Below are 23,753 nucleotides of genomic sequence, written 5' to 3' on the forward strand. Positions count from 1 at the left end.
CCATGAGAAGGGCAGATGATTAACACAATAAATTAATGCAAACACTAAACTCTACTCATTGGAATTGGCCCCCGTGGCTGCTTGTCCGATCACTGCTGACCTGGATTGAATCAATTTGTATCGAAAGCTTTAAAAAGTTAATCTGGAGCTGCCAAAGAGCCAGCAGCGTTACAAGTCTTAACACAGATCAGGGGATCTGCCCGTCAGACTGAGCAGAGGTAACAAAATGAAGCACAAACTTTGAGAAATGCTGACTGTAGTGTACTGGGGATGAGTGTGTATACGTATATATAATACGTAATGTCTGTATTCATAGATATGTAGATAAAAACATTTACATATTTACTATAAATTGCATGGTAAATTCAAGCACGGTTATTTTAAAAACATTTTAATATTGGCAATAGTGTCCACAAGTTCCATAATTGTTGTTTTCTGCAGAGACAGCTCAAAACCGAAGTGTGATAGTAAATATCGTGTCTTTCACAATGTGTATCAGCAGTGTTGCTATTTCGGGGACCTGCCTGCATCTAGACCGTTGTAATTCATGGGAGAGTACCACTAGCACGCATTAAATTAAGCCAAGATTTTCTGTCTGACACAGAGCAGTTCCCTGGTGGGGAGAAAAAGTGAATTATTAAAAAATTGCTAGCAGAAGTCCAGTAGGTCTACATGGAGAATCAGATAGTCTGCCTCTGGTCAGCTGCCTGATTTTGAGCGAGCTGCTTCTCCTGTCTGTACCTGTAACAGTGGCTGCGTCTTCTAGCTGACGTTGGGTACCAATAGCGAATAGAGCCTGTTGCCTTTTGGAATGAGTAGAGGCCTTGAAATGTCCTGTGAAATGGATATCCATTTGGTAGCCAGTACACACTGTGTCGTGTCGGTGCTTTTGAACCCATCTATATTGGAAATAGCGTAATTCCGTTGGCTCTTTTCGATGCAGACTTTTAAAAGGCTGCATTTACACGCATCAGCAAGGATCAGAGTGTTTGCGCTCTTCGCATCGAGTGCAGTAAGCTTTAAAGGATTCAAGTGGTGAAAAAGCAGACGCTTGCGCATGTTACGTGTTTCACATTTTCTCAGGGGCCCTTTTCTTGGGTGCCTCGGCACTTTTGGAATAGAAAATTGCGTTTGACTACATGAAATGCAGTAGAAGAGCTGGAGGTTGCAGCGTTGCCTGGCAGCCGTGATGTAGAAGCTAGTCTGGCTGAAGACGTGTGTGTTTGCTGTGTCCAGCGTCGCTTCGAACGCTGATGGGCGTTTTTCCTGACTTGCGGGTGTGTGATGGGGTTTTCAGGCTGTCCGGCGTCTCTCCGAGTCCTCCCAGTTATTCTCTTAAATATTTGGTGCTTTTGAATTCAGTTCACATTTAGGGTATTGTGCAACAAAATGTTACTGTGACTCGGCTTAGTAGTTCTTGTGGAACCGCCGCGGTGTCTCAGAACATCATAACTGGAGTATTTTTCACTATGTTTGTGCAATGTTTGCTTGCAAGTTCTTGCAGGATTTTCTTAAGACTGCTTCTAATTCCCATAAGCGTAGCAACTTGAGAAAGAACTTGAATAAACTAGTAGAAGTGTTGAAAGACACAAACCAAAGGATTTCTTCATATCAATTTGGGGTTCTCATACTGACATGGGCACGTTGCATCTCCTGGGGAGATTTCACTGCAGAAAATAGACCCATCAGTCCTACCAAAATAACCGAGGGCACCAATTCTTTGCTTAAAATTTAAGGGTTTCCAGTTAAAATTGTTTGAATTGAGCATGGGTTAAAAACTCAGTTGCTTTGCTGGAAGTGAAGAAGCATGGTGCCTGAGGAGCTCGTTCATTTGTGCAAGTTGTAGTTAATTTTTTTTTTCCACAAGCTTTCCAAATGGACAACGCTATGACAGTGTTTCTTTTGGTGATGTCAAATTACAAACCAAGATATAATTATGAAAAAAAGAAATGTTATGTGTAAAGGAGCCGTCATACTGCTCAGTAGTAGTGCTTTGTGTTTGGTAGTAAAATGCTTATCTTGATGTTTTGGAAGCAAAGTAATAGGAATGTCAGCCACGGTGTGCTCTGTGTGTGCTGCTAAACTCTTCCCTCTGCCTCTTGGCATTAAGGGTTACCCAGGAGTGATTTTGGTTCTTGCCGCATCCGTACCAAGCGTTGAGAAAGAAATCCTGATTTCAACACAAAACATGCATTCAAAAGGCAAAGCCAGCGTATGAGCCCTCACCGCACCTCTGCTGATTTTATACCTACTGACCTTTGGGCACAACTAACTAGTCATTTGGAGGAAATTATTGTTGATCACGACTCCAAGTTAATATTCAGTATAAGGTGTCTAAGCCTGAACTGAATGTAGTGGAAAAAAAAAACAGCATCCATTTGCTGTTCGAGCCCAAGTGAAATAAAAAGGCAATGCTCCTTCTTTTGACAGATAAGCTGGGTGAAAGCTTGAGCTATGTAACTGCTCGCCCTGAAATTTCAGCGCTGCCATTAATTTCCCTCCGAGCAGCACTGCATTCACTGTGACCCGCAGCATTACAAACGCACTGAGCTTTAGCTGCAGTTACCTAAGTTTTGTATGTGAAGATGAGCGACTATAAATGATAGTTCTGTGCTCGTGAACACAGGGTACGTATTTATCTATTTACGATTTGTATATTTCTGCATCTGAGTATTTATATAGCTTAGCATTCTCAAAAAGAATTAATACGCAATGTTATGCTGTATGCTTTCTTTTGGGGGGGTATTTTTTCCGGAGTAGTTATTCGGTAAGCTGCAGTCAGAGCCGAGGCCCTAATCAAACGCTCCAGCGTTTTACGCTCCCCGGGACGGGGCCCGGGCTCGGCTGAGGCCCTGACGCGCTGCAAGGCCGCGGGAGGAGCCGGGCCCGCCGCCGCTTCCCCTGGAGCACGGCCGCCCCCGGTGGCCGCCGGACCGCCCGCCTCAGGCCGGGTTCGCCTCAGGAGGCGCCGCCCAGCGCCGCTGCCTGCCCGGGGGGAGGCTCCAGGCCGCTCTCCCGGGACGAGGAGCGGGACGCGCCCCCGGCCGCCTCCGTCCCCCGCCGACCAGGCGACCGCCGGGCCCTGCCGCGGGGGCAACGCCGATGGGGACCGGGGGTGTGGGGGGGTGGTCACCATAGCAACCAGTGGCGGGAAGCCCGCGCGCCTGCGCGGGGAGGGTGCGGCCCTCGCCGTGCGCGCATGCGCGAAGCCTGCCGGCGGGACGCTGACAGGAGCCTCGCGCATGCGCACCGTGCCCGTTGCGGGGTGAGGGAGACGGTTGGCGCCCCGCGCATGCGCTCCGGCTGGGCACTGGGGCTCCCGGCGGGACGCGAGGAGCGGCGGGAGCCCGTGCCGCGGCGGAGAGGTCAGCGGCGGGCCGGGGCGGCGGGCCGAGCGGGCGGGGCAGCCCTCTCACAGCAGCGGCCCTGCTAGCCGCGCCGCCGTGGCGGCGGCGGGCTGGCGGCGTGACGTCATGACGCCGGCGCCATCAGCGCGGCGCGGCGCCACCTGCTGGCGGGGAGGTGGTGGTGTCGAATCCTGGGGCTGGCGTCACCCCTCGGGGTGCGACGTAATCTGCATGAGGATGTGACCTCGGTGGTGGGACGTCACGCCCCTGAGGAGCGGGAGGAGGGCCCCTCGTGTGGGACAGGGTGCGGCTCAGGCGCGAGCCGTGAGGCCTGGTGGCCACGGGCCTCCCTGGCCCTGCCGGGGCACGGAGCCTGAGGGGAGCCCGGGCCTTCGCCCTCCAGCTGGGAGCAGGAACCTTGGGGCACCTCTGAGCGTGGCCTTGAAGTGCTGATGCGTTAGGGGACCTCAGGTTGGGTTCAGAGGGGTAGCTCGTTGCTGCGCTGTAGCTGTTTGGTAGGGTGACGCTCCATCCTTGAGGTTAACGTGGCATCAAAAGTGAAAATTCAGTGATGAAGCAAAGGCAAGGTTGTTCAATGGAAGGCCTTATTACAAGGGCGTCAGAGTTTAAGCATGCATTGACTGCTAGGAGGACTGCTAGGATTTGGCGGTTGGACTTGATGATCTTAGAGGTCTTTTCCAGCCTTAAAAGATTCTATGATTCTATGATTCATTAAAAACTTTGTTTAACGTGTTCAGTCTCAAAGGAAACTTCTTTCAAGCAATGTTATCAGGGTAAAGCAAATTTGAGGAGTCTGTCAACTGCTTCGTGAAGCAATGTGGAATTTGATCTTTCTCTTCCAGGCTCAGGGGCACGAGGAGCAGCATACGGGCCTGCCCTGAGGAGAAACAGTGGGTATCAGCTGTTTTACTCACAGCACTTTGTCCCTGATCCTGCAGATAGACAGGTGCTTCTTTTAGCCATGCTGTTTTTAAATAAAACTGAAATTATGCATTTGCTGGGCAAGAACATAGATTATTTGTACTAAATAGTTTGACTCTAGTAAAGTCCGTTGACTGATACTCAGTCTGTTGGCTCCTGTATAAACTTAAAAATCACAGGCTGGGTACAGTGACTGTTTTAACTACAAAAAAAGACCCTTGTGCGGTTAGCTTTCATATCCTATTCTTCATCTCCCTCCTGGCCCCTCCTCTCTCCTTTGATTTTGCTGTTTGGATTAAAACAGTTTTCTGGATAACCAGAAGTCATTTTATTGCTTTACTGGCAAGACTGGAAACAGAAACAGAATTTTTATCGTAAGCTTTACATTTGGAAGAAAATGGACCTTGAATTCTTTTGAGCATTTGCTTTTCCCATTGGGTCAATTTTTGTTACAATTTTTTTCCAAAGAAACTGTCAAATGGTAGAAAATAGCATTTTAAACAGGATGTTTGACACATTATTGTATGCTAGTGAAACTCAAACTATGCTTCAGGGTCCTCAGTGGAATTCAAAGCCCTTGTCCAGAGTTTCTAGAAGGAATTTTCCTGAAAGCTAAACACAGAGAAATTCACATCGTTGTCTGAGAGCTGACCTCTTGCTATTATTGTAGTCGTCCATGGAAGATACACATTTATGCATCAATGAGATCATTGGTATGATACCAGAGTTTCCCAGAGCGCTCACATCAAGTCTATAGATAGCAATATATTTGGATATTGAGAAGGCAAAGGAACTGAGTTAATAAAAGGGGAAGATGTTTTAACAGGAAGAAATTTAAAAATGTATTTTCAGAACAGTAAACCAAGCCTGTTTACGATGGTTGCTGGAGTATGGAGAACAGATATGATAGCATGAAAACATCATAAAGCAACATATCCCCAAAGCAGTATGTTGTGTATTTTACTGTAGGTCTTACATGTGATTTTAGCTGAGAAGAGAGCAAGTTATTCATTGTTATAAATTAAGGAAACATTAGTGTAAAAGATATATTATTAGATCACCTGTAGAAATCCGTGGTGAGTTTGGTCACTTTTTCAAAGCAAACATCTTTCTATTTTAGTGAATGGGGGGAAATCAAGGTACTGTGTTAAATTTCACTTTATATTTTGGAGAGAAATGGCTTAAGTATTTAATATTAAACTGTTCTTACTTCTCTTTATATTCACTTTTTCATTAATTATTCAGTTGCTTTTCTTGCCACAAACATCCGTAACATTGATTTCTCCGTTCTTGAACTACAAAATGATGGAATTGTTTGACGTGGTAAAGTTTATATGTATCTGAATAGTCAGACACCTGGGATAAGGTCACGTTGTGGTCAGTTTGGAAAAATGATGGGCTGGGTAAGGCTTTGTACTGGGTACTGAAAAGGCAGGTCGAAACAGCACCCTTCCTACGCTGTATGGTCCGTGGGCACTGAATGAATCCTGATGTAGGTTCACTGTAACAATTTCACCACTATAAAGGAGATGTAACCTTTTTACTGTTGCAGGGTACGTATTGATATGGCCACGGACTCTTATAGGGACCTGCCATTCTTCTGATTATCTGTCCAGACTCCGAACTCCTTTGTAGTCATTGCTTCCCTGGTTAGATTTACTTATCCTGTAAGTATGGCCTTGTCCCAAAACGATGACATTGTGCTACTTTACCAAGTGGTCTGCATCTTTCTGCCTCTGTCTGTCATCAACACTATCTAACGGTTCCTTTCTCTGCATCATTAGCTTGAGCAGTGGTGGTTTATGTCTCTCCTAACTCATTTCCTAAGTCTAAATAATAGAAAAACAAGATAGGCAGAGAGTTAATCGCTGTGGGATGGTTCTAGAAACATATGCGCTCAATGACTGCTGTTTGCAGTTGCATTTTGAAACCTATCTAGCTACATTTTGATAATTTTAAATGTGTTGTATTGCTTTTGTATGATTTTAATTAATCATTTTGTCCCTCGATACTTCTTTAATGGTTTCCAAAAGAATTACACCTCTGTTAACACACAGAGGTCTCATTAAAAAGGTATTAGCTTAACATAGGAGATCTTGGTTTTCATAAAACTGTGTTGATTGTTATTAATTTTATTCTCCATATTTATTCATCAATTGCCATATAAGCCATTTCTTCAACCACCTGGCATTGATCTCAGTCTGAAAGATGGGTGTTTACTTCCCTAATTGTCATTTTTGAAAAATCACAATGACTTCTGCTTGCAAATGATCTGATTCTGTTGACAGAAATACTGTCAATAGCTGCTGTTGAGTATGCTTTGGATTACTGTTAAAATAGGCTACTTCCATCAACATCATGGGATGGATATTGTAAGAATATTTAGTTCTGCATATTCTCAGTATTAACAGTTTTACAGGTTTTTTTATGATGATCTAGCAGCCTTGGTAGGTTTTTCTTCTTTGGTTTTGATGTACACCAAAAGTTCTTTTTGAAAGTCCTTACCTTTTCTGACCAGAAAACTAATTTTACGGAATTCTACCCCCTTCTCATTTTAATACAATTCCTTGTTTATATTCAGTGCCGTCCAATTCCCTTATCATGATGTTGGTTTACATATTTGTTTTTATTATTACTCTAATTACTTCTCTTTCTCTGAAAACCAAATTAAGTTTTGATAAGTATTATTCTCTTTATTGATTTTTGGGGCCTCTAGTGAAATGTTTTTATTCAGTCCTTAATTCTCAATTGTATTGTTCTGTTTAAATTATTAATTTTTGTTGTTTTCAGTCAAATCAAGTAAGCATTTTTGAAACACCAGCTGCATATATTTCTGATTTGTATGCTACTGTGTTTGCATACAAGCCATGAGCATTTGCACCTGAACAACCGTTAGTTTTTATTTTTATGTTCACTTCCCCTTTATCCTTCCAGAGAAGGTATAAAGTAAGAGTTACCTATTTTGGTGAAGTGCTTTATAAAGTAAGGTTAGTTTCTCAGCATTTGAAAGGTAAAGGAACATTTTGTCATGTAAGTAGTGATTTAAAATTCATGTCTGGAATGTGATTGATTTTTTACAGGCTATGAAATGCTTCACCATATGTACAAGGTACTAGCAGGGGGAGGTGTAGTCTTTAAAAGAAATGTGAGTGTGGTACTCTGACAGGATATTAGGTAATAGAAGTGGGTAGCATCAGGTAGATATTGATACTGTCATTGCTGTGATTGCTCTTTAGAATTGATTATGATTCTCCTAGCTATCATTTCCTTTCTTATATAGACTTGAGCTAATTTGTCATTTCCTATTTTCCACTTCTGGTTTTGTTATCCTTTTCTGGCACAGGAAGGCTGGCTGAGACCAGGACAAGAGGGTTGGTATCTGGCTTTGAATTCCCGTTCTGCACTTACATTTGTTCTCTCCTCACAGAACAAGTGCTGCTGTCCTCAGTGTTAATATATTTGTTCTTCCACAAACACAGAGACCCGGCACTGTACAGATCTAGTGTTGTGTCTTTGTAGAGCAGTGACTGTGGTAAAGGTATTGGTTAGTGCAGGAACCTGGAGAGAATAGGCTATAGTGAAGAGAGTCTCTAAAGTTATGGAGAATAATATGCTTTTTCAGAAGTTATGCTGTGGACATGTAGGTTCTTCTCCATCAGGAACGTGTAGGAGTATTTTTTTGTTATACAATTTGGTCTGGAAGAATCCTTAGGGACCACCTTCTGGTGTGGTTTCCAGCACAAACACTACAGACATTCTTTCCCTTTGCAGTATTTGGACTGGCGTGATTGAAAGCTTTGCTACCAACCTTCAGATCTTCAGACCACGGCTTTCAAAAAAGAAGAAGGGGAGAGGGGTGATAAAACTTTCAGTGCCAATGCAACAGCGTGCATCCCATCATCCTATCCACTGTCAACGCGCTGTCATTAGCAGCCTAGGTTCATACAGGCCATGGCAGTTAGCTCATTTCTGAAGACTGAGGTGATATCAGTCACTTTGATCCCATTCTTTGACTTTCCCTTAAGTTCTGGCCAGCCTTACAGGACTGTCAGGACCACTCCTATGTTGATCTTGCTGGTGGAGGAAGTGGGAGAAGGTGCTCCTGCAGAGAAAGGTGCCACCCTTCCTGCAGCAACCCACTCTGCCTGGCACACAGAGCACATCCTCACTCCGTGTTTCCTGTCTAGTGGAGACAGGTGCTGCAGAGTCAGCACCATGTCTTCCTACACCCAGTTAGGAATGCAGCTGCCTGTTAGGCTGTTTCACTGGTGGAGATGGGGGGAGAGGATCTGTCTGAAGAATGGGGTGATTTGTACTTTCACCACAAGGAAACAGCATGTAGGAAAAAAATTCAGGTTACGTTTTGCCTCGCTTTCTAGCGTTAAATAATCCCACTTCCCCTTCTTGTGAAACTCAGGAAATTGCTCCCAAGGTAGCGTGGCACTTTCCTTTTTTAAGGTATAGAGTCAGGCTTTCTGACTCTGAGATGAGTAATTGAGGAGGATATATACTGAGGCACCACTGCGGGGGTCGGGAGGGGAAAAGGTATCTACTGGGTACAAGTTGTTGAGGTCTACCTAGCATTGATCTATGCTTTCTAGCCGCAATGATGACATATTCTTGGAGACTGAAATGACAGGAGAATTGTTCCTGGAACAAACAGACCGTTTAAAGCAAGCAGGCCCAGATGTTGTATACTTGAGAGCTCAGAAGAGATAGTGTCAAGTGGTTGGACTGTTGGAAGAAATACTCTTTCAATTGTTAAAAGAGAAACTGCTCTGAAAGGTGAGAGGGTAGCAGATGTTTTACCTGTTTTGGTTTTTTTTTTTTTCTTTTTTAGAAGGATTCTGTGATTGAGCTAATTACAAGGCAGTAAGTCTTTTACGTGTACCTATTAAATGGGTTGAAATGATCATCAAGTTCTTTGCAGATATCTGTCATTGTATATTTTTAACCACCTGACAGCATGGTAGCCTGGTTTCTCTAGTAGACTGTCTCACGGTACTCTAATGGAGTGGTTTGAATTTGTCAACAAATTAGGAAATAAAGAGCAGATTAATGTAGCTTGCTCAGAAATCCTTTGAAAAGGGGAAGGAGAAAGAATCATCATGAATGGTAAACCATCTGAGAGAGGACACTGTCTGGAAGGTAACAAAGAGGATCCAAGGGTTCGTTCTGAATCTGCCTCGGCGTGTGCCTGGTGGCCCCACTGGGCAGTGACGTGGCTTTTTCAGCTCAGTCCAGATCAGAGGTGATTCCAGCAGGCTCCAAGCTGCAGGTAGCTTGTGAACTTCAATGTGGAGGAGTGTAAAGTAGAGCGTGGAGGTGGGAAAAGAGACAAATCATATGGAACACCTGAACGATACCAGATACTGAAAGAGCCTTAGGCATCTCTGTTCAGGTAAAATCTTTGCTCAACAAGCAGGTGCTTTTAAAACAAAGCAAAGAATCTGCGAGGCCTGGATAAGGAAGGAACATGGACAATATAAAACAACTTCATCAGCAGTCTGCTGTCTGCAGTACTGGTCAACGTGTCTCAGAAAAAGCAAAGGAGAGTGAAGGAGGTTCAGGGAATACTGATGGAGATGGTCAGGGGCCAGGAAAGATTCTCCTAGGAAAAGAGAAAAGACTATGACTCTTATTTTAGAGCACAGACACTGGAGAATGTGATATGTATAATTTAATAAAATACTGAGTGGTCTGAAGGGAGTGGATTTGGAGCTTCTGTCCTCCTTGTCTCAACAGAAAACAGTCACTGAAGTACAAAGGAAGCAAACAGAACTGATGAAAAGGGATACTTGCTCCTGGATTTTTTCAGTTAATCCAGGGAACTCAATTCAGTAGAGTTTAGCCTGTGAGCCTAAAAATGGCAGCATCAGAAAGGTGAGGGTGTTGGCTAGAGGGTTATGATAGTAATATTAATGGATATAAGAATTAACTGTTACAATTCTGGTTTCAAGAAACATACCAGGAAACAAAATTAGTCCCAAATGGAAAAGGCAAGGACGGACTGTAGGATCATAAGATAACTGGGGCTGGAAGTGACCTCATGACGTCTCTAGTCCAATGTCCTGCTCAAAGCAGGGTCAGCTGCGGGGTCAGAGCAGGTTTCTCAGGGCTTATCCAGTCTGTCTGACCTGTTTTGCCCTCTGAAGGGTTCTGGGCTTTTTCTGCAGCACCGTGCAGTGCTGCTCGCTGCTGGGCTGAGCAGGCCCTGAGCAATGCGTCTAACTCACCTACATATTTCAAGTACACAGATCAATGGAAGTGGCAGAACTTAGTACCATTAGAGCATGTGCTATTGCTGTCTTCCTCCCCCTGGAGCTTGGAATTTGAGCAAAAAAAAAAGGAGCAGTCAGTACAAAATACACTAAATCTAAACTTTTCCTTCCATTTTCCAGGTTCCATCTTTTGTTCTGCTTTGTACCGTTTTGCCGATCCACGTTTACTTAAAGGGCACAGCTGGGCTATAGATTTGGCATCTAAGTGGATAGGTAAGTGCTGCTGTTTATTTTATTTGACCAGCTTTGTGATTTGTTGAGTCCTAAAATCTTCCAAAATGAATTGAATGCTATACTGAAAGAAATTATTTTCAAAGCCATTACTTTTCAAACTCTACAAACTCTCGCCAAAACTGGCTGTTAGGTACACCAATAGCAGCATCATCAGAAATGCTGAGATGTTGAACAGAGCAGGAGCCTGTAAATACAAGTCTGGAAAGGGAGGAGTAAGACAGATACATTCTTATTTAGTTTTGCATCGTTTGTATGTCTGACTTGGTCTACCTGGGGCGCTGAACATTGATTGCAAACACAAAAGTGCTGATCTATTTCAAAATTTAATATCAGGAACTCACTATGAATAATACAACAGTACAAATGTGTCTGTGAGAGGTATTTAAAGCCATGGAGGATGTGAGATTCTGGTTTTCTCTATATGCTGTCTCCTGCTTAGAAGAAAATGGTCAATTTACAGTGATAACTACACCAAGATTCTGTCCAGGAAAATTAAATTTATGAACTGGCTACATAAAACTTCAGTTTCTCTCTAACAGGAAATGACTCCAAGATTCACAGCAAAATCCTCTGCTGGTTTGGGAGCCTGCATTTAAAATAAATAAATCCATTAACATCTGTAATTGCTTATAGGAAAGGCTGACCCATGAAAGTGTGTAACCAGCATTCCTTAGCCTCGCATGTCTGCAGCCAAGCCATTTGAGAAAACAATCTCGCATGTGTTTTTCCTGCTTTTTGAGTCTTTCTGTGCCCAGAGCTTTACTGGAGAAACTGAACCACAGCTGCTGCCATTCCAAGTGAAACACTCCGATTTAGGCTTGAAAGAAATAGGTTTTGGGAGCAATATAAAACCTCTGGTAAAATAGCCAGAACCATAGTGAACTTAGGAGTAGGAAGAAGAGGACAATCAAAATGTCTAAGAATAGAGATCTAGTTTTAATGTTGCCTGGGGGTTGATGGCATTTCCATCTGGACATTGTACCTAGTGCTATTCCAAGTAATCCCTAGCTAGTACTGCTGTTCTTACTGTAGCTGGAAAGATTAAGAAACTCATTCAAAAATACCGTTTGTTTAGTCTGTTTACCTTGCGTATTTGACAGCAGTTTGTGAAACATGGTCAGTGCTATGGTTTATTGAGTACTCGGAGGAAAAGTTCAGTATTAGCAGGAGACCTAATCCTGAATGTGAGCAGCCTTGGAGGTAAGAGGAGTGAAAGGATGAACATGTTTGATAGAGTTGTTCTCAGATGTGTCCCAGAAACGCTTCTGAAATACCAGAAACTGCCTTTATTTACTTCTCAAACTGAGGTCGCACTCTCCTCTTTAAAGCTACTGTGTCAAAAACCAGAATTTTACACTCTAGAATAGCTGCTTGATCTGAAGGATGTCTTTTTTTTTTTTTTTTTTCCTCCTTCCTTCTCTGCTGCATTCCCTGGTCTTGTGTTAAATAAATGTAAGTATGAGTGCATATAGAAATGGACTGTCTCAAATCCTGAGCTCCAGCACAAAAGCCTACTCAGTATCAGATATCTGTTTTGAAAGCTTTCCTCTTCTTTCCTAATGTGGCTTGTGCATGTCTGTAGTACAGTTATAGTGATAGTGGTTTGGGTCAACACGTGCTTTTTCTAATCTTTCTATTTTATACAAATTCTCTCCTCCTTCAAAGTTCTACCCCAGCCCTGTCCCACAGTGCATCTGCAAAAACCATCCTACATAATCACCTTTTGTTATTTCTTTATTTAAGGGCTTTAGTAAGTGTACTTCCGAAGCCTTATAGCATATCACGAAGCTCCTACGCATGCTCTGTACAAACTGAGGTGCTTAACTTATGGTCTAGAGACCTCTGAAGAACCAACTTGTCGATGCATTATGTGTGAAAACAAGTGTGGTCTCTGGAGAAAGAATGCGCTCTACTAAATGTCTGGGAATTAAGTGTGGAAGAATGAACTATCAGAACAGTGAAGAAGTGCCCACGGGGTTGACCTCATTGAAGTCTGGAGAGTGGAGACCTCTGACGTGGTGGAAGGGACTTGGTGAAAATTGCAGGTCATGGATGCAAACCTGAACTGATTCTGGTATCTTCCCCTGCCCTCCCGTCCTCACCGTGTCATTAGGCCACAGTGTTACTGGAACCTGCAGGCCAATGGATGAACAGGACAATGATTTTAAAGAGTTGTGGGCGAATCTTTTGGGTAGAGCGAAGAAAAAAGCAGGGGACGTTGAGGCAGCAAAGAGGACTCAGAACAGGTCAAAGAGCACAGCAGCAAGAAGCAAATTAAGAAGAGGCAAAGCTGCTGCTAAGAGCCAAAACCATCATCACTCACCAGCAGTGAAGGAAACAAACTTGCCTCAAGATTTGGGTCCAAAGGAGCAAACATTGGTGCACAAAGAAGATGGTGGTGCTGTCCTCTATGGTAGTGGTGAGGCTGCACAAGGGGATGGAAAGAGAAACCTTTTCCCTGCCAGCCAGCTGAGTACAGTGGCCAGTGAGTGTAGCCAGAGGACCTTGACAGGTGAGTGAACTGAAATCTTTCAAACAGAAAAAAGGCTAGGACTGAAAACACTCTGTAGTTCAGTGGAGCTCTTCAGAAATCCATACAGCAGCACTGGTCAAAGCAGACTTGCGTCTTGTGTTTCCATCTACACTTACCCGCTTAGGCTTATCCAGGCATTTAACCTGTGAGTGCGTTCTGTGCTACAGGCGGGGAGAAGATGTCTTTCAGTAAGGTGAAGCGTTGGTACAAAGTGATGTGTTAGGGAGTCATTATTCACTGTTTCTTGCAAAATCAGAATGGAGAAAAACACCCTCAAATCATCTAGAAGCAAGCTTAGAATATATTGAGGTACTTTTTCACCCAGTGCGTCATTGCGTGGTGAAATATATTGTCACTAGATGTTGTCAAGGCCAAAAATATGGACAAGTTAAGAAAGGCATTGGATTAATTCATAAAGGATTAGTTCTTCAGTGGTTATTAAACATGATGGCCAGAATGCAGTCACCAGTGCAGGAAGTCCTTAAACTGATAAATAAGGTCAGCAAGGAAAAGGATTATTTTGTACCTGTCCTGTCCTGATCACCCTTTCTGAAGTGTGTGTTGCTGACTGCACTCAGAGACAAGATACTGGGCTGGCGAGATCTGTGGTCCCATCTTGCGTGCTGCCCACATCGACAGGATGCCTCAGGCAGAGCAGTGGTATGCTGAGGTGTTAGTCTGGCATTGCCTCTGCCTCCTGCTTGTTACCACCTCTCTTTGGGAACTCCAGGTTCAGCTCAGAGCCTGAAAGTTTGAGCCACAGATAGGGTTTGGAGATCAGGGCGAAGAACAGCAGGAACCACAGGACGTTCTGTGGTGGGAACGCTGGGGAGAGTGGAGCTGTAGCGCTGCCTTGCTGCTTATTCTCGCTAGTCACCTTCAGGCAATGCCTTCCTTAATATTCCTTCCTCTGAAGGGGATACAGAGGTATCTGAACTCCACTGCAGCACAGAAGCCTGGTACTGTTACTGTGGTTATCTGGTATAAAGTCATGTAATAGCTAAACAAATTGTTCACTTCTTCCTCTAAGAACGGCTGTTGCAAAACTGAGCCTGTCTTAGGCTGCTGTTGGGGAAGGCTTCCAAGCAGCTCAGCTTTGTGTTTAAAACTGACTGGTAAAGCTCTGGTGTTTTCTCCCCCTCTAGTAAATGCCCTGAGTGGCTGTTCCCAGACTACATTATCCTTCCATCCTGCTACGCAGCCAGGGACCTGCTCTTCACCCACCTCAAAGATACCGTCGCTCGCAGGGTCGAAGATGCGAGTAGCAGAGCTGGTAGTAGAGAGAATGCAGCAGTTCAAGAGAGTGGCACCTGAGCAGCTAAAACACAGCACAGATGATAGCTCGCCAAAGTCTGTAGCTGGTGGGGACTTCCCTGATGAAAGCCAGGAGCAGAACCCACCAGAGAATGGTATGTTTCTCCTATTAGCTCTTGTACATGCAGAAGGAGTGCCGTGGGCTGGTTCAAATGGTTGCACGAGAAGCAGTCCGGATTCCTGGGCTTTGTTCCCAGCTAGCCTAGTGGTTCAGTGTGCAGCGCTGAATAAATCACTCCAGATTGCTGAGAAGACTTGCTTTCTCTATTGTTAAAGGACTATCCGTACTTTTCTCCCAGCTCTTCTCTGAGGCTGAATTAACCTTATGCTGGATTCTGGAGGGATAATTGTCTTCTTGGAAACAGGTTGAAATTCCAACAGGATCAGTGAACTTTGTCATTCTTCCCTTGGGACAATGTTAGGCAGCTGTTAGGTAAATACAACTCTTAGGTAGTCCCTATCTTTGGTAGATCAAGTACTCTACAAAAATAGTGTGTGCTATGCAGATGAATTAAATCCACAGCAAATTTACTCTGGTTTGATTCTCTATAAGTTGAGGCCCTTTTGGTCCTGTATGGACATGAAAATCAGCTGTGTTTTAATATGTGGTGTATAAGATCCCATGTTCTCCCCAGAAACTTCAGCCAAAACTTACCCTTCATTTGGCTCTGACATGTGATGTACTGTGAGCAAATTGCCACCTCCTGCTCCTCAGCTAGCGCAGTCCTGTAGCATTTAAAGAGTGCAGTTTGTACATTGCCTTGTGAGAGATCAAAGGTGAAGGCGCGAGAGAAAGATTGCAATTTATTTTTACATGTCTAGTTTAATAAACTAATAATGACAAGTATAACAGCGCCACTCTTTTCATACAGGATTCTTAGTTTTCTGTCATAAATCATCTCTCTCTTCTTTGCCAGACACCCCCCATCTTCCGTCCATGGAGCATGATGGTGCTCTGGCTTTGGCTCTTCAGCAGGAAACCAAAGAGGAAGCCCTGGTAAGCCTGGAGGATGCAGGCTTGTTTTTTTGTCAGATCTGCCAGAAAGATCTCTCAGCCATGAACACAACACGACGAGAGCAGCATGTTAACAGGTGAAAGACCAGTATGATGTGTCCTTTCTACATCCTCTCCCCTTTAACCTCGTAAGATGGCTCACTCGGCTTAGCCATTTCAGAACATGGTAGCCGGGGAATCTGCATCATGAGATTGATCTTTATGGCTTGAATTAACAAGTCATTTTTATCTCAAAGCAGAGCTGATTGTCTGGCCCTGCACGGCTTCTGCATTTGTGTGGTAAGGCCAATGCTGCTTTCATCCGCAGCGTGGCAGAGGAGCTGCGATTGTAAAGTGGCTGTCAAAATTAATGAGAACCCACTACTGCAGATTTTGAGATCTACTGATGTCAGGCAACAAAGTAACGTTTGCTCTATTTTGCTAAAAATTGTTTGTCTGAGAACATCTAGTATGTCACTGTGTATCCCGGTTTGCTGAGGGAAAGGTGATACTATTCAGGAAGATGACTAACTTGCGCTATAGAGCTTTGACAAGGAGAGCAGAGAGGCTAAGGGAAGGGCTCCCTGCCTTCTCTTTTGCCAGAGTGTGTGCAATTAAATTGAAATTAATGCCCTTAATTTAAATTTCCTTAGTGGTAAATATCAAGTAGTGTTAATATATTATGTACAGATAGCTCTTTGTAAATTAAAGGTCTGTGCTTCTGTGTTGAGAAAGTATCAGAAACAGCACATCTCAATGGTTGTAATTTCTTAATTCCAGCAATTTAAGGGAGCAAGAGTGATGTGATTTGTCCAGTCCTATATCACGTTATTGAGTATCTCACATTCATCAGGGTTTTCTGCAGCTGCAGCTTTAGAGGTGTTATTGCTGTTTCTGTCTGCAGATATTTACTGCTGCTTGAGAGGACAGAGGTTGTAAAACAGTGACAGCATATCAGAAATGCTTTTTGGAAATTAAGTCTGCTTTCTGAACTATTAAGCATGTAATCATATGATGAGATTACATGGTTATATTGGCAATGGATTTTTTGATAGCAGTCTTCATCACAAGAGGTAAAGCTGTAGATGGATAAATGCACTGGCGAACTAGTAATCACCAGTCCTAGTACATCAGATGAATGGTCTCTTACACAACCCTGTGTGTGTCATTACCTAACGGCTTGATGTCCAAGTGGAAACCAGTGATGAGTGGTGTTCCTCAGGGGTTGGTGTTGGAACCGGCACTGTTTAACATCTTTGTCAGTGCAATGGACGGTGATATAGAGTGCACCCTCAGCAAGTTTGCTGACAACACCAAGCTGTGTGGTGCGGTCAACACGCTGGAGGGAAGGGATGCCATCCAGAGGGACCCGGATAGGCTGGAGAGGTGGGCCCGTGCGAACCGCATGGACTTCAGCAAGCCCAAGTGCAAGGTCCTGCACGTGGGTCAGGGCAATTCCAAGCACAACTACAGGCTGCGCAGAGAATGGATGGAGAGCAGTCCTGAGGAGAAGGACTTGGGGGTGTTGGGGGACGAGAAGCTCAACATGAGCCGGCAACGTGTGCTGGCAGCCCAGAAAGCCAACCGTGTCCTGGGCTGCATCCCCAGCAGCGTGACCAGCAAGTCGAGGGAGGGGACTCTGCCCCTCTGCTCCGCTCTGGTGAGACCCCCCTGCAGTACTGCATCCAGCTCGGGGGTCCCCAGCACAAGAAGGACATGGAGCTGTTGGAGCGAGTCCAGAGGAGGCCACGGAGATGATGCGAGGGCTGGAGCACCTCTGCTATGGAGAAAGGCTGAGAGAGTTGGGCTTGTTCAGCCTGGAGAAGAGAAGGCTCCGGGGAGACCTTAGAGCCCCTTCCAGTCCCTGAAGGGGCTACAGGAAAGCTGGAGAGGGGCTGGTGACAAGGGCAGGGAGTGACAGGACAAGGGGGAATGGCCTGAAGCTGCAGGAGGGGAGATGGAGATGAGATGTGAGGCAGAAATCCTTCCCTGTGAGGGTGCTGAGGCCCTGGCACAGGTTGCCCAGAGAAGCTGTGGCTGCCCCTGGCTCCCTGGCAGGGTTCAAGGCCAGGCTGGATGGGGCTTTGGGCAGCCTGGGCTAGTGGAGGGTGTCCCTGCCCATGGCAGGGGGTTGGAACTAGATGGGCTTTGAGGTCCCTTCCAACCCAAAGGTGATTCTAATCAGGGAGTGATTTTTTATAACAGGTACTGCAGATCCAAGATTTCACACCCTGAATCTCTCTGGAGAGGACAGAAAAAGAACCATTAAAATTTGTTACATAGTTTTGGCCTACCAGAAATTATTAGAAATTCCTAATCCTTCACTCTTGAGTGTGGTGTTCATTTCAAATGGTCCCTTTTCTGTGACATAAAACACTGTCCTTGGCAATTGAGATTGAAAATGCTTGCGTTCTTGACACTGCATGTGGTCATGCCTACAGAAGTAGTAAGAAGGACAAACAGTAGTCCTGTTTGGGGTGAGGAAGACTTACCATTTCTCTGGTAGAGTTCTTTCCGGTTTTTTTTCCCTAGTTAGCTGCAGTGTTAGAATGAATGCAGAAAGAGGAATTAGGTAATGGACACGTGATGAAGTAAAAGAAGGTTATTACCTCTGCTTGCTTCTGAGCAACATGTTCTTAATATGCCTTTGAAGCCGTAATCTCCATGTAACTCTTATATGTCATAAGCATCACAGTGGTGAGCACATAATTGTTGTTTCTTTAGGGGATGTTTCTCTGTCTGTTATAGATACTAGAGATGATTGTGCTTCCTTTTCTTAAATATGGTTCAAATCTTAGTGTGGACAGGTTTCAAGTCTTCAGAGGTAAGCTTTGCGATCGTCTCACAGGTGTCTGGATGAGATGGAAGAAGCACAGAAGTCATCCTCCAGTAAACCATTGGTCCCTGAATGTCCCATCTGCGGGAAGCAGTTCCAAACCCCGCAGAGCCGAGTCAGTCACTTGAAACGCTGTGCTGTCGAGATGGATGTTCCTCCTAAGCTACTTGTTCAGGCAGTGCAGTTGCAGGTGTCCACACTGGGTGATGCACCTCTTCAGTGTCCCAGGTAAGGTGGTGAAAATAAAAGATGCTGGTTGCTTTCTTCGGCCTAAGAGACATTGACCGTGTGCTCCTGGGGATGAACGGTAGCAGCAAGGCAGACTCGCATTCTGGGTGGGCCCCAGGTCCAGAGAAGGTCAAGTAGAGCCATGAGGCAGTACCACATGAGGAGAATGTGGTAAGTGGTTGGAGAAATCATCTTTCTTTCCTTCAGAAGGGGTCAGGTGGTGGATGACTTGAAAAAGTCAGCAGGCAGGAGCAAATTGAGGAGTAAATAATCTTACACTGGTGTGTCAGAAATATTTGTGCTCTATCAGACAATTGTGCAGTAAAGCTGAATGGTGTGTTTGAGCTTATTAAGCAAACCACATAGTACAAGTATGCAGTCTCTCCTGAGTGTCTGTCATGCCAATGCCTCAGCTATTCGGCTTGTGGCTGCGCTGGATATATATGCTTTACACCCTGAGCCAAAGAGGAAACAGACGTGATGTTTTGAAATGCAGAGCTGCATCTGCTGTCTTGGATTTGAGCAGAATCTTCAGAGTACAGCAAGTGGTGCCTGACTGAATTTGTAGAAGGGCTCCTAAGTCCCTTTGTGCTGAGGAAGGACCATTGCCTGTTCCCTGCGGAAGCAGAAGCATTTTCTGGTTTTGCCTTGCTTCAACTTGTTTTTTTTCCTTTGGTACAAAAAAGTGTTCAAGATAGAGATAGCAGATGTTTACATCATGCTGCAGTCTTGTGGTTACCTTTTCAAAATAAGACTTTCCTTGAATTCCATGGGTGATAAGAAATCCTTTTCTCTCTGCTAGGGAAGAAGGTACTGAATAGTTTTTCATTATTGTGGATATGGAAATCTCTCTGAGTGAGTAGAGCAGCTGGTCTGGAGTGTTCAGTGTTTCTTGTCTCTGATCCAGTCACATTAACTTGGGCTTCCTGCTGCATTCTTGCATTTCAGCAATCAACCAAACAGGTCAAAGCGAAAAGTCTCCTCCAAAGAGGACTCAAAGAAAACGCAGAAGAGGGCCAAAATGGAGACTAAGGATGAAGATTTGCTGGTTGCTATGGCAATGTCACGCTCTCTGTTGGAGCAAGAAAAGCAGGAACAGGCAAAATCAGTTACAAATGTGAAACCAGTGGCTGCTTTGCCAATCAAATGGAAGCCAGGATCAGGTATGTGCTAAAGTGAGTTAGTGTCAAAGGCTATGTTGTTGTTGAAGTAATGTAACGCAGCCTGCTCTTCACTAAAACTTTCCTGTGGGGTATAGGAGGGATGACAGCTCTGTTTCTGTTTTATTTAAGCTGTCAGAGCTTCAACAATATGCAGTATCCACACACAGTCAAGAAAGGCTGCAGGATGTCCATGGGTTTTAGTGAAATCCTTTAGGAATCTCATGCTTTTTTTCACCAATTGACTGTTCTGAATCTGTAAAATATTCTTAAGCTGTTTTTTGTAAACTGTGGAAGTGAAAAGAAATGACATGAAGAGATTATTGTTATTTCTTCTGCAGTAGATTTGTTTCTTATTTATCCTGCTGCAATCTGGATTAATGCAGCTTTTCCAGCCTTATCTCTCTGTTTTCTTTCTGTAGTGGACATATGTGTATATTACATGCTGTTGAGCACGTGCTTTGTGATTTCAGTGTGCAAAAAGGTTTAGAAAGGAAGTCAACTGCCAGGGGAGAGCATCAGGTGCTGCGCAGAGGGGAGAGTTCACCCTTCATGACACTGCTCAGGTCTCCTCCTGCCAATAAGTACTGCCAGTTGGATTTGTATTTGTAGTAAAGCAAAGGTAGTAAGACACAGGATTTCCAAATGAAGTTGTGCAGTGTTCGTGTTAGCTGTGGTTTGATATAATCAGTGACCTGTACACAAGAAAAGGAGTCCTTCAGGATTTGGTGGTGGTTTTTTCTCCCTTTTTTGTGAAGCACTGGGATCTAGTCAAGTGCTGTACAGGCACCATTCCATGGGTCTGGGAGGCAGACTGCGTGGATATCAGTTGCTTCCGTACGGATCAGATCTTGTAGAGATGCGACCGCTCCCAACAGGCAGCAGAGCAGTGTGAGCAGGAGTCAGTCTTTTCTGGACTTCATGTCTCCTGTAAGGGTGAGGTCAGGCTTTGGACTACCCGCGGAAATCTTAAGAGTTGTGTTCAGCTCGTAGCTAGCTGCCTTTTGGTCATCACTAACTACAACACCTGAAGAAGCTGGCATGTTGAGGTCCTCCACCCTATGTGTTCAGCTGTTTATTTACTTGAGTTCCTCTTCCTTTTCTTTTTAAAGAGAAGAAACGGCGCAAAAGAGGCCCAACTGCACCTCCACCATTACTGCTTCAGGACCCGGAGAAGGCCCGCAAAAGGATCGAAGACCGAGTAGCTATGCTGCTTGCAGAAGAGGTGGAATTCCCTCCCACCCCTCAGCTTCCCACTAGTAGGATTTTGGAGTATGAATCTGGGAAAGCAACCTGGCTCTTGCCGTTGTCCAAAACCAGGGAGTGTTTTTTATGGAATATCAGTGCTCTGACAGGATCCTATGACCTTGAATCATTCTACACTGCTGGATTAATCCCTCCAATTGTACCTTGGAAGCCTGTGCAGGTGCGATGCTCTTTTGTCCTTGCTCTGATACTTGTGTGCCGTAGTTCACTTGCCCTGTAACCCTTCTGTTTCCTCATTTGGTATTTAAATGAGTGATCCCCTGCCTCTGCATACTCATACTCACTGCTCATGACCTGTTGCCCCCTGATCTTCCACAGCTAGGTTTTATGATCTTGAACTTTTATTTCTCATGTTTGGAGAGGAGACCAAGGCTCATGTTACCGTGTTATTCCTTGAGCTTTCAGAAAATATAACTGATGGGAACAGAGTACTGAGTAAAGGGACGCCATCGTGGTCATTTTGCCACTAGTTTGTCCATGTTTACAGCAGCCTGACTCTTCTTTTCCTTCTTGGCACTTGACTCTGATTTATTCTAGCATGAGCTTTGCCTGTGTGTTGCACTCAGTAGGGAACTGGGTGAAAAGTTCAAACTGAAGACTGATATTTGTCTTGCACAGAGGAGAAGGTTGGAGCGCCTGGAGTTGTAAAGTGAAGCATTTGCACTTCAGACTTTCCCTGTGCGTCCCACTGCCTCTTGGTGCATATAAGCTTTGATCCACCTTTCAGTTCCACTGTTTTTCACCTAGATCTCCTGCCTCTTTCAATGCTCCTTATTTTTGTAAAGAGTGCCTACAGAAATAGACAAAGCTCTTTTAGTCTCTCATCTTATCACATACTTGCTCTCCAAGAAGAAGGATATCACTTCCTTCCCCCATTGTTTCCCTGAAGAATTATTTGGTGCTTCTGTTCAAAAACTATTGTGCATGAATATATGTGCTTTATTTAGTACTTCTTCCCTCGTCAAAGTCCAGAGTTTTTCACTGGCTTATTGCAGGCTGGGGCTGTAGTGGAGGGACTCCATTCTGTGAAGATTTTTGACCTTTTGTTCAAGCCAAAAAACTGCCAGAGCAGTTTAAAAATAAAAGTTAGGTAGGCCTTTAAAATCACGGCAAGAGTGTGTTTTCCTTCTGATTCGTTCCAGTCACAGAAATGGTGAAACCATTTTTACTTAGAAATAAACAAACAAAACTATTTTTATTGGGAAGCAGAGACCAAACCTGGAAAACATCAGCTCCAAGGTGAAAGTTTGATTTAGTTACATGTAACTGCAAAAGCATTTCAGAACTCAGAACAGAAGCACCTGGAGAGCTTCAGCTGCAACTGTTGCCAGGCGCTCCAGCTATAATGAAATATTTAGATGTTGGAGTGGGAGCATTTCTACCATCCTTTCTCCCTGTTTGGCAATTGCCTGCACAGACATGCTTCTGGAGAAACCACCTTTTCTGCATTTTCTGTTGTAGATTCCTTTCTTTTGTTAAGAGCTGTCCTATCTCTGGGGAGTCCTTCACAAAAGTGCAGAGAGTTTTTTGCCTCAGAAGCCCTTGTACCTGGGGAATGCTCTGTAATCCTTTACTAGGTGTTTCAAAAGCATGAAGAAGAGACTGTACTCTGAGCTCTGCAAATACATAAAACAAGACCTAATTTATTGGTGTCTTTTTCCCCCCTCTTTTGATCAGAATCATAAGTCAGAGAATGTTCTGCCATCGGTGGGATCTGATCAGCCAAAAGTATCCCAGCAAATTCAGCCTGACCTGAGTTCTCATGAGCCCGCTTGCACAGAGGTTGGAGGTCAAACTTCTGATGAGTCCAAGTCAGGCCCTGAAGGAGACGGACAGTTCTTATCTCACAGCCAGAAGGATGTTCAGACCCTGCAGGACCTAGTTGAGTTGGCCAGGGAAGGACTTACCCTCACTCAGTGGAACCTTGATGTTGATCACATTCAGGCAGTGGAGCAGCCAGGTAAGTTCTGTCAGCTTTGTGAACCCTGTCACTAGTCCCTTCTGCTACACAGAGTCAGGCTTAAGCTGTGCAAAGTTAGGAGATCCATGACAGCACCCACAGGACGTTGATGTTGATCCAAGGGGTGATATTGTGGGGGGACATTTTTCTGCAGTAACCTTTAGATACAATCAAGCTGAGGTTTCTGAAATGATTCATGCATCCCAGCGTTTAAGAGAACTCCTAGACAGCAGCTACTAAATTTTATTTTAAAATTCCTGTATAGATATCAAAGTATTTTCTGCCAGGAGGGAGCCTGGACATGTTCAACAGCTGGAACAAAATCCTTATCCCTGCTATTTGGACAGTCTTTCTGTTATGTGCACTGTCTTTTCAGGTCTTGAGACAATTGGATGAGAGACATGTGCAAGAGGGATGATTTTATGTTGGTACATCAGTTACATAAACCTGAAGTTTATCTGTACCTGCACAGGGTTGAAAAAATACAACATCTAGAATTCCTCTATGGGCAACTCTCTAATGTCCCCAGTCATAGTTGCGTGTGGTGCACAACTGCTCATTTCAAGGTCAATGATATCCCTTAAAATGGCCTGGCTGTTCAGCAAAATGTATTGTATGTCTCCTGTTCACCTGTGAAAGAGAACGTGGTTGCTAAGTT

The 23,753-nt window shown here is 44.3% G+C and overlaps 1 protein-coding gene across 8 annotated transcripts in view; it reads left to right on the forward strand.

Moving 5' to 3' along the window:
• The first annotated feature begins 3,250 nt into the window (after positions 1–3,250).
• Positions 3,251–23,753, forward strand: part of SLX4 (SLX4 structure-specific endonuclease subunit) — a 34,233-nt gene continuing 13,730 nt past the window's right edge. Inside the window, exons 1-10 of one of the 8 annotated variants that reach the window (XM_054843251.1) lie at positions 3,348–3,365; positions 4,211–4,262; positions 10,691–10,783; positions 12,548–13,316; positions 14,483–14,746; positions 15,569–15,743; positions 18,494–18,709; positions 19,658–19,872; positions 20,982–21,295; positions 22,813–23,095. In XM_054843251.1, the coding sequence (XP_054699226.1) occupies positions 12,947–13,316; positions 14,483–14,746; positions 15,569–15,743; positions 18,494–18,709; positions 19,658–19,872; positions 20,982–21,295; positions 22,813–23,095 (1,837 nt within the window). In that variant the 5' untranslated portion in view covers positions 3,348–3,365; positions 4,211–4,262; positions 10,691–10,783; positions 12,548–12,946. Of the gene's footprint in view, positions 3,366–4,210; positions 4,315–5,841; positions 5,957–10,690; positions 10,784–12,547; positions 13,317–14,482; positions 14,747–15,568; positions 15,744–18,493; positions 18,710–19,657; positions 19,873–20,981; positions 21,296–22,812; positions 23,096–23,753 lie in introns of those variants that run through there. The other 7 variants (XM_054843247.1, XM_054843249.1, XM_054843252.1 and 4 more) reach the window with 7 other exon arrangements.

Source organism: Grus americana, chromosome 15 (assembly GCF_028858705.1).
Source record: "Grus americana isolate bGruAme1 chromosome 15, bGruAme1.mat, whole genome shotgun sequence".
NCBI classification, from domain to species: Eukaryota; Metazoa; Chordata; class Aves; order Gruiformes; family Gruidae; genus Grus; species Grus americana.